Source organism: Vombatus ursinus, unplaced genomic scaffold (assembly GCF_900497805.2).
Source record: "Vombatus ursinus unplaced genomic scaffold, bare-nosed wombat genome assembly UNPS02006380.1, whole genome shotgun sequence".
Taxonomy (NCBI): domain Eukaryota; kingdom Metazoa; phylum Chordata; class Mammalia; order Diprotodontia; family Vombatidae; genus Vombatus; species Vombatus ursinus.
Window position 1 is genome coordinate 1 of NW_020946158.1, and position 10321 is coordinate 10321.

The following is a 10321-nucleotide window of genomic DNA, read 5'->3' on the forward strand; positions in this document are numbered from 1 at the left end:
GGGGAAGGGAGGGAGAGAAGATATGAACTATGTTCTTCCCTGGCTCTCACCAGTACAGGTGGCTGATGAGGGCTTTCGCTGTGGCCCGGTTGACAGGGGGCAGGAGCCCCAAGAGTTCCTGGTACCTATAAATCTTCTCTTCCTCATTCTCAATTGCTGGGGACAGGAGACAGGAAGGTATGAGGTCTGGGCCCTCTGGGACCTATGACCCCTCTGGTTTCCTTCCCAGCCCCAGCCAGCTTTCCCCAAGCCAGATTCCCCCACCCACCCCAGGCCTTCACACACAACAAACCCCAGAGACTGGTGGGTGGCAAGGACAGGAGTCATTCTGTCCAGTGCTACACAGGGCTGGGAGGCAAGGGAAAGGGCTGGAGAATGGGGGGAAGGGGCAATTGGGGAAGTTGGTAAGTTGGTTATTCAGTCATTCAGTCAATCAGTCTCTCAGGTGGTCTTGTCAGTCAGGCAGTCAGGCACCTGGCCAATCATTTGATCAGTCCTTCTATCAGTCAATTAATTTATTGGTTAGTAGATCCATCTGTCCATCCATCAGTCACAAAATCAGAATGAGAGGGATTCATGGCAGCTGCCGCATCCAACCTACAGCTGAAAAAGAATCCCGTTCGCCACAAACCAGAAGTGGTCATTCAGCCTTTGTTTGAAGATCTCCAGTTAGGGGGCTGCCACTGCCTCTGGAGGCAGCCCCTTCCATGCTGGAACAGCTCTAATCATTAACAAGTTTTTCTTTACCTCAAGCCTCAGTTTACCATTTTGAGACTCCATCCTACCCGCCCCACATTGTTCTTGGTTCCGCCTTTTGGGGCCCAGCAGTACAAGTCTTCCCCAGGATGGCCTTTCTGTATGGGGTAAAAGTTCTCAGGTCACCCCTAAGTCTTCTCTCTCCCAGGCCAAGCATCCAATCCCTTCAGCATGATACCTCAGGGTTCTTCACCATCCTGGCTTGCCTGCAGGCCCATCTGTCCAACATAGTCAGTCTGTCCATCAATCTGCTGTTGGCTTGCTCTTTCTGTTGGTTACTGTCAGTCCGTCCACCCGTCCGTCAACCGGTCAGCCCACAGGTCCACTTGGAAGCAGCACCTGCCGTATCGAGCCAAGCACAGCGCTGGGTCCGGGTGAAGAGCCCATCGGGTAGGTCCCGCAGGAAGCGCTTGAGGGCAGAGGAAACATCATCCACGTGCTGCTCCCCCTCCTTGAGACGCACAGAGCGGGCATCCCGACGCAGGTTGTCCAGCACCCGCTGTGTCTTTGACGTCTGCCCACACTTACGGTAGATGCCCTCTGAGGTCAATCCTAGGCAACAAAGAAGGGAAGGAGGGGATGTCGTGGGGGGAATTAAGGGGTCCTTAGAGGAGGGGAGGGATAGCCCACCCACGGCCCTGGCCCCAGACCCTCTACTCACCACACTGTGTGATGTAGTCTATACATCGGTAGACGATGACAGGGATATCAGAGTCCCCCAGTTGCTGCTCGGACAGAGTGTCCCCAGAGCTTGCTGCTGCCTTCTGGATGGCCCCCAGCCATCCGGTGAAGTCCAGCTTCCTTTCCCCCTGGATGTACAGGGTCCTGGGCCCAGTGCCCAGTCAATGTCACCACCAGGAAACCCAATGGGATTCACCCTCCCTACCCCATCCACAGGGCTCCCTTAAGAATTATATTGTCACAGACATATGTTTGTGGGTTTATCTTGTATTATGATATCTTTCTGGAGCTATTTGTTATCTCATTTAAAAAAAATGTAATGGTTGAGTTTTCTATATCTTCCCCAAGTAATATTATATATCAAGCAAAAAAAAAAAGAATTATATTGTCAGAAAGAAGGATCCGTGGGGATCATCCAACCCAACTCCATCCTTTTAGAGACATTAAAACTGGGGCCTAGGGAGGAGAAGGGACTTCCCCAAGGTCACAGGAGTTGATGGCAACATCGGGAATAGAACCCAGTGTTCCCAATTCCAAGCTTAGGGGCCAGAATCACAGGGTCTCAAAGTAGGAAGGAGCCTCAGGGAGCATCCAGTCCACCCTGTATCTGAATAGGGATTGACAAGTGGTTCATCAGCCTCTGCTTTGGCAGCCTGCTCTGCTCTGGAACAGGGGATTTTTCCTGACATCAAAGCCTCTTCTCCCCACCTTTTGTCATCCCCCCATTGCTCCTGATTCTGCCCTCTGTAGCCATGCACAATGCTACGCTCTGCTTTGGGAAATCTTGTAACCCACTTTGTGGATTATCCAGAACGCTACTTCCTCCCCCCGATCCCAGTCCCTCCCCAAGAGTCCTCAAGACTCAAGAAATGTCCCATGCCAGAGTACCCCCTTTGGACCGCACAGGGCCCAATGGAAGCAACCAATGCCTTCCCTCTCCCGCCCCCGGGGCCCCATTCTCACCTCCCCCTCTCCACCAGTACAAGGACTTCCTTATCCCCCTCTATCGCTGGGGAAGGAGAGGATAGGTTCAGATTAACACACATCGGGTGCCCCCTCCCCTCCCCGCTCCTTAGCAGTCAGTCCCTGGTACAGCAGGTGCGGGACGCATGCACAACAGATCCCCCCCACGGGAGGACTCGTGTGTGGTCCTTCAGCCATGCACAGGGAAGGGACATGGAAGGCCCTGGGGAGCCATCAATCTGTCCCACCCAGGACTGGAGAAAAGGGGGGTGGAAGGAGTGGGGCAGTATGCAGATCTGACTTCCAAGGACAGGATCTGATGGGATCCAAGGTCAAAGAAGGTCAGAGCTAGAAGAGACCTTAGAGGTCATCCGGGCAGCATCCCGCACTTTAGAAGAGAGAGGACAGAACACTGAGCAGGGTCACATAGTGAGTTTGTGGGAACGCCGGGATCAGCACCACCGGCCTTTGAGCAGAACCGGGAAGATCAGAGTCCTTGGGGCAACTCAGAGATCATCTAATCTACCCTTCCCTTCCCTTACTTTACCAATGGGCCCAGGGAGGGGAAGTGACTTATCTAAAGTCACACAGTTACTGAGCAACCTTCAGGGGAAGGGTATGAGGAGGACTGAGTCAGGGAGGGTCCTGCCTACATAGCTCTTGCAGCTTTCGGAGCTGTAGGGCCTCCCCGCCGGGGCTGTCCTCAAACACTGCTCGGAGCTCGGAGCCAGCCAACGCAAACCAACCCTCCTGGGTCCGCTGCAGGCTGAGGCCGGCCTTATATGAGAGGCGGCCCAGACGCTCAAAGTCCCTGCACAGCAGCTCTTCCACGTGGTGGGGCACGAAGGCCTGTGGGAAGGAAGGGGTGGGAGGATAGAGGGGTCAGCTCTGGCTGCCAGACCCCGGAAACCTGACTAATTCTAGGCCTTCCTCCAGCATCCCCTCACCAGCTGTAGGCCCAACGCACAGTAGCCTCAGTGTTTGGAAAAGTACTTCCAAGAGTCTGATCTCAACCACCTCCACTGTCATGTTTCCTGTGCCTCAGTCTCTCCACCCACCTCCCCCTCAGGTTTCCTCCTGGACTCTCAGTCCTAGCTCAGTGTCCCGTATTCATAGATGGTTTGGAAAAGCAGAGATGAGAGGAGAGGATTAATGAAACAGAGGCTTAACAAAAGTCAAGACTGTAGGAAGTCTGGAATGAGAATGAAAGCCAGCAGCTGGAGCCTAGCCTTTCTCCCCCCTCCCCCCTCAATCCATACAGGGCCAAGTCCTGCCTTCTCCAGGAAGCCCTCCCTGGCTGCTTCAGCAGGATGTGGCTTCTCTGAGCAGTTCTCTGGTCATCCCTTAGAGTCTGAAGACTTGTGAATGGAAAGATCTAGGAAGGCGCCACCCCTGGCCCTGACACACCTCCCCATACGTACTAAGCACACCCACCTTAGCAATACACTTGACCCATTCTTGAGCCAGTTCTGGGCTTTCTGATCCAAACAGGTACATCCTCTCAGTCTCTGTGTACACTTCGAAGGTACTGTCAAAGCTGGAGAGAGAAAGGGACAAAGGGATGGGAGGGGAGAAAGAAGCTGAGGGCCGGCCCCTTGCCCTCACCCACCTCGTAGCTCACTCCCTCTCATCTCCCATCAACCTCAAGGCCATCTCCTCACCTTCTCTTCTGTCAATCCCTATCACCCCAACCTCTGTCTTTTCTCCAAATCATCTCTCAACTTTTCTTCTTTGGCTCAACCCACCCAGGCTGTCCTCAGCACTGAGGATTCAGTCTGTACACAAGTTCCCTTGTTCTCATGCCTTGGCAAGGAGGGTGGAGCTATGGAAATTTGGGGAAGGGGGGCAGGATTGGGGAATGAGGAACAATGACACCTCAAAGAATGTTCATCAGATCCTAAGGCGGAGTTTCTAGATCACAGAACACGTAATCTTAGAACACAGAATTTTAGAATCCTAGAAATATAAAATGTGGGATTCTAGAATCTTGGAATACAGAAAAACACGGAATTCTAGAATCTCAGAACTGATAATTTTAGATACACAAAACACAGAATCTCAGCTCAGTGAATTTCAGAATCACAGAATTATTGGAGAATAGAATTAAAATGTGGGGAAAATTTGCCCAAGGTCACAAGGAGTTGGGACTAGAACCCAGGACTCCTAACTGCTCTGCCTGGGTTCTTTCCATACACCACACTGGAGAAGAGGAATGGGGAGGGGCCCCAAGATAAAGACGTGGGAGACTGGTAGAAAGATTTCTCAAGGGAAAGGAGAGAGCATGGCAGAAGCCCGGTCAAAGAGGGAATGCAGGGGCTGGGCTGGGAGAGGGACAGAGGGGGGCTCACCCATGGGTGTCAGATGAGGGTACAGCCAGGCACACGATCTCACTGGCTCGGATCTCCCCATTGGGCACAAGAGCCCGCTCATTCTCATAGTAACTCAGGACCCCATCACTGAGAACACACCAGCGTCGGCTGAACTCTGCCCAAGGCAAGGGGGAGGAGGAAGGAGATAGGTTGAGATCCCTTAGGGCCTGTCTCTTCTACATCCAGACCCCATCCTAGATCTACCACCTCCTTTCCCTCCCCACAGCCCACACTGGGGAGGCTCTAGTGCCCCCTGAACCTCCTCTCTCGGGAGAATGTGGGGAGAACTGGTTTCTTCCAAGAAATCTTCCATCACTGACCCTCTCTGATTGTATTTGAAGCTTCCTAAGCTTCACCAGGGTCACAATACTCTACGAGAGTGGTCATAGTCGGCCTCCCTGGCTAAGACTGTGGAGCCCCCTGATCAGTAGGAACAGTTCAGGTTTCCGCCTCCAAAGACTCATGCGGGTTTTATAATGGGGACGAAAGAACAATCCATGATCCTTTTAATGTGCTGTGTCTTATAGTTAGCCCTGGGCAAAGTCCATGATGAGTTGAGTTCAGAATGATCTGGCTAGAATTCAGAGCCCTCCACTAACTGATGCCCCCTACCTTTCCAGCTGCACCACCTACCACGTCCCTTCCCAAACCGTCCATTTGGCATTTTAATTAAAATGGAAGACCCTGCCCCCAAGCAGTCATTCATTCGCTAAAGAAACATTTATTAAGCATCTGCTATGTGCCAGGCATTGAAGATGCAAAGACAAATAATAAAACAGTCTCAGCCCGCAAAGACCTCACAATTCTCTTGAGGGAACAACCCGAGGGAACAACCTGTACATAATTACATAGACATAGAACAGAGTCAGTCCAAGGTAAGTTTTATGTTTGTTTGGTGGAGGGGGGACAGAACTTACAGCCAAGAGAACAATAACCAAGAGAATCAGGTCTTATGTAGGAGCTAGTATTTCAGCTTAGCTCTCCCACCCCCATGCCTTTGCCCAGGACATCTCCTATGCCTGGAATGCCCTCCTTCTTTCTCGTCACTGACCGAATGCCTACCTCTCCTTCAACACTCAACTCAAACTTCTCCTCCAAAAGCCCCTCTGATTTCTCCTGCCCACAACATCGTGCCCTTTCAGGCCTCAGCCAGCCCTTTCTGTGCCCCTCTCAATGGCCCTTCTCACGTCACACTGTGTACGTGGTCCTCATCTCTCTGTCTTTGCAAGGGCAGGAGCTTTGCAAGGGCAGGAGCCATGTTTTATCTCCTCTCGTTCCCAAGGCCCACCATTCAGGGAATGAATTGTGAGAAACATAAGCTAGGGCAAAAAGGCAGATGGCTGGGATGAGGGAGGTGAGGCACCCACCTTCTCGGGCACGGCGCTCCTGCAGGGGCTTGGCCACAGAGGCCGTCTTGAAGAGGAAGCCACTGTGGCTCACGGTGGGCTGAATGACAGAGTAATGCTTCTCCACAATGCTGACTGGGTCCAGCCGGGGCATCTCTAGGGAAAGGCAAGGAAGGGGACAAAGGGGTCCTTGGTCAAGGATGGAATTCTGCAAGGAAGGACAGGGTCTCCTCAACTCCCCACCCATCCACCTACCCCAAATACTAGAAAAGCAACCATTCAGTCCCAACCCCTCAAATATCAAGCACAATGACACTGCAGTCAGAGAAGTGAGTTAAAATCTGGGCTCTGCTGCTCATGAGTCTATGAGACCTTGGTCCCAGAGAAATCTGGGCCTCACTTTCCTCTTACACTTACATGAGGAGGGTTGGACAAGATGATCACCAAAAGGCCTTAGAGCTCTGATGTTCCGAGTCTGTGAGTCTAAGGAAGGGCTCAGAGCTGGCAAACTGAGTCCCTCAGAAGCTCCCCCCACAGCCTCCATGCCCTGGGGAGGTCAAGACACTCCCCTTTGGACCTTACACAGCACCCCTCTGATGCACCAAACATGTAATATGTGTGTGTACATATGGAGAGAGGTGTATATACGTGTGCATGTGTTTTGTGTATGTATGTATTATGTATGATGTACATGTGCATTGTGTAGTTGTATATATGATGTGAATATGTGTTTGTGGTACATGCATGTGTGTATACGTACTATGTGGATATACGTGTGTGTGTGTGTGTGTGTGTGTGTGTGTGTGTGTGTGTGTGTGTCTGGGGCAGGGCAGTGAGGAGGGGGAGGAGGAGGGGTCTCCTCCTTCACCCAGAATGCACGCTCCACAAAGCTAGGAACTACATCTGAGCCAAATAGTTCATCTCCTCTCGTGCCAAGTGCAGTGTGCAGCCTCAGCAGACACTTCATCAGTTTTGACTGAGTGACTGAAGCTCCCTGGCCCCGAGAGACCCCAGGCTGAGGCCCGGGTGAGCCAATCAGTCTCTGGGCTGGCCAAACCCAACCCCCTCTGTGGTCCCACCAGGCGGCGGTGCTCCGAGCCTCCCCAGGGGGAGGCACACACAATCGAGGCTGTGCCTGCCACGGCCCCTGGTTGGGGGGCGGCCGCCTATGGCTCCTGGGTGGGTGGTCTTTCCCCTGCCCTAGACAAAGGTTCCAGGAAGTCACTAGTCCAGACACCTCTGACCAAGGTCAGAAAAGGAGCCAAGGCCCCCAACCCTGATGGCCTCACAGTCCTTAATCCCCTTTCTGATGGTCTTGTCAATCCAAGCCTGGAGAGCCCTGCCCCCAAACTGTAGTCCAGGTATAATCTGCTAGGTGACACAGTGGATAGCACACTAAACCTTGAGTCAGAAAAACCTGAGTTCAGATGCAGCCTCAGACACTCACTAGCTGTGTGACCCTGGGTGAGTCACTTTAACTTCTGTTTGCCTCAGTTTCCTCAACTGTAAAATGGAGATAATAATAGCACCTACCTTACAGGGCTGTTGTGAGAATCAAATGAGATAATATTTGTAAAGTGCGTAGCATAGTGCCTGGCAGATAGTAGGTACTTAATAAACACTTATTCCATCCTCCTAAGTAGATGGTTTCCCTGAGGGCAGGGGTTATATCTCCCCTCTCAGACTTGGAACTCCCTGAGGCCCCAGAAAGTTATGACTCCCTCCACTCCTGGGGTCCCTGAGCTTGGGACATGACCAGGACTCAAACTCTTAAGTTCCCCCAACCCCCAAAGGATGGGTGGGGGGAGGCCAGCACTGTCACTGGAGTAAAATTGATGACTTTGCTACTCTTGACCAAGGACCCCAGACACTCTGTGACCCACCCTGTGTGGGCCAGCTCATATTTACAAGGGTATTCTAGCTTCTCTGTTTCTGACTCTCTGTCTCTATCTCCGTATCTCACTCTCACACACACATAACAATACACAAATACAACCATTCACAAACACACCCAGAACAAGAGACACACAAATGCTGACACAGAGGCAGACAGGCTGGCACGTGTACACATACCACCCCCAACACATACACATGGACGTGTGTGGCCAGTCCCTCCCCCCTTACCAGAGGTCTGGTTGTTCCTGAGAAACTCCATCTGCAGCCTCTGGCCAGCCTGCCTGGCCACAGCCAAGGGCGTGGGGGCTGCAGGGTCCCCTGAGTAGCAGTTGATGGCCGCCCCACAGCCCAGCAGGGCCTGTGTCTCTTCGAGGTCAGTAGTGGTGACAGCCACACAAAGGGCCTGGGGGTGAGATTGAGCTGGCTCAGGCCCTGGAGAGAGGGGAGAGGATGCTCCCCTGCTCCTCCTCAAACCTCCCCCCTCCCATAGCAATGGTAGCCAGTCCCAGGCATAGGGAGTACCTGAGAGCAAAGAGATAGGGGGAGGTGGGAAGGGGGTTGGGGTGGGGTGGGGGGAACAGGAGAGGAGAAATAAAGAAAAAGAGAGAAGGGAAAGAGACAGGAGGAGGGAGAGATGCAGGGACAGACAAAAAAAGGGAGCAATCGGTCAACAAGCATTTGTTAAGAGCTGTGCCAGGCACTGTGCTAAGTGCTGGGGGTACAAAAAGTGACAAAAACAGGGAAAACAGGAGGACGGGGAAAGTAGGGGAGAAAGAGAAAGCTTGAGGTGGGGGAGGGACAGAAAAAGAGAGCACTCGGAGTGAGGAGAGGGACTCAGGGGGAAACGGAGGGCAAAGAAGGAGAGAGAGACAGAGCAGGAGACACAACGGGACAGTACTGGAGATGGAGGGAGGTGGAAGAGGTAGAGGGAGAAAAAGAAAAGGGGAAAAAGAAAAAGACAGAGAAGCGGAGGCAAGCAGACAGAGATCGGGGGGGAGACTGAGGAAGAGAGAAGATCAGGGAACTGGAGAGGAAGGGAGAGTGGAAAGAGACAGTGGTCTGAAAGGAGAGATGGACAAGCCAGGAGACCAGGGTGAGGGGAAGGGGAGAGAGACAGGCCCATGGATTGAGGGAGAAGGGAAGTCCCGGAGAAGTAGAAGAGGGGATAAGACAGAAAGGAAGGAAGGCAGAGGGAGAAAGAGAAGGAAGGAAAGAAAGAGAGTGGTCAGAGAAGGAGGGGAAAGAGAGAGAGGAGACAAGAGTAGGGGGAGAAGTGGAGGGGGCCAGGTCAGGGTCACAGGTCAGATCCTGGCTTCACCCTGAGGCTGAGAACCCCCCAGGGCAGCTGTTTCCTGGGTCTGGGTCTCTGTCTGTGGCCGAATCCAGTTTTAGCTCTCTCAGTCTCTCCGAGCCTTGGGGAGGGGAGGGAAGGACAGGGCTGAAGAAGGCGGGATGATTGTACAGTAAAGTCCTCCCACATGTGAATTCCTCACCGCCTGCCTGCTGGGCCCTCCAATGAAAGCCTCTTGGCCCCGCCCAGGCGGCCTGAACCCAGCCAATTCCTTCACCCTGAGCAGGCCTGGCTGGGGAGCCAGACTCTTGGGTCCCACCAGCTCAGAGGTGGCTCAACTTTGCTTTAGGAACGGTCTGGGGTGGGGCTGCTCAGGATGCTGGGAGGGATGTCTCACCAGAGCTCGTCCACAACCCCTGCCTCAGGACACAAGTACACACACACACACACACACACACACACACACACACACACACAGAACACGGAGCACAGCCAAGGAAGTAAGCATGTGTACTGAGGGAGGGAGAGAAATTAGAACACAGGTGTCCAGCCTCCCATTCTGTGGCAGAGACTACAATATAATGGAGAGTTCATCCTGGGTCTCAAGTGGCCCAAAGAAGTCTCCAAAACCATGCGTGCCCTGAACTTATCATGCTGTGGGGCTAGAGCCCCTGAGGCCTCCATGGAACCTCTCTACACCTCAGAGGGGAGAGGGGTATGGGGCCTAAGGGAGCTGGTTCGGAGCAGCCCAGCTGGTTTCCATGAGCCCAGCAGGAAATAGCACCGGGCGTCAGGCCTGCTCCCTTTGGCAAGACATAGCAGCAAGAAGGGAGGGTGCAAGACAGAGGAGGGAAGGGAGGGGAGCAGCTGGTAGAGTGGAGTAGGGGACAGGAGACTTGGGTTAAAACAGAATCATCAGCTCAGAAAACATAAATCACAAAACATCAGAGCTGGGAGGACCCTTAGAACACAGAATGTCAGAGCTGGGAGGGCCCTTAGAACACAGAATGTCACAGTTG

At 53.0% G+C, this 10321-nt stretch overlaps 1 protein-coding gene across 1 annotated transcript; it reads right to left on the reverse strand.

Annotated features, from left to right (window-relative positions):
* Positions 1–46: 46 nt before the first annotated feature.
* Positions 47–10299, reverse strand: LOC114032999 (arf-GAP with Rho-GAP domain, ANK repeat and PH domain-containing protein 1-like). The gene is made up of 10 exons (XM_027848443.1): positions 9330–10299; positions 8240–8414; positions 6137–6271; positions 4749–4884; positions 3835–3937; positions 3054–3249; positions 2401–2446; positions 1418–1581; positions 1096–1308; positions 47–156 (listed from the first exon to the last, which is right to left on the reverse strand). The coding sequence occupies exons 1-10, from the start codon at positions 9489–9491 to the stop codon at positions 47–49; spliced, it is 1440 nt and encodes a 479-aa protein (XP_027704244.1). The 5' UTR covers positions 9492–10299.
* Between the last annotated feature and the right edge of the window lie 22 nt (positions 10300–10321).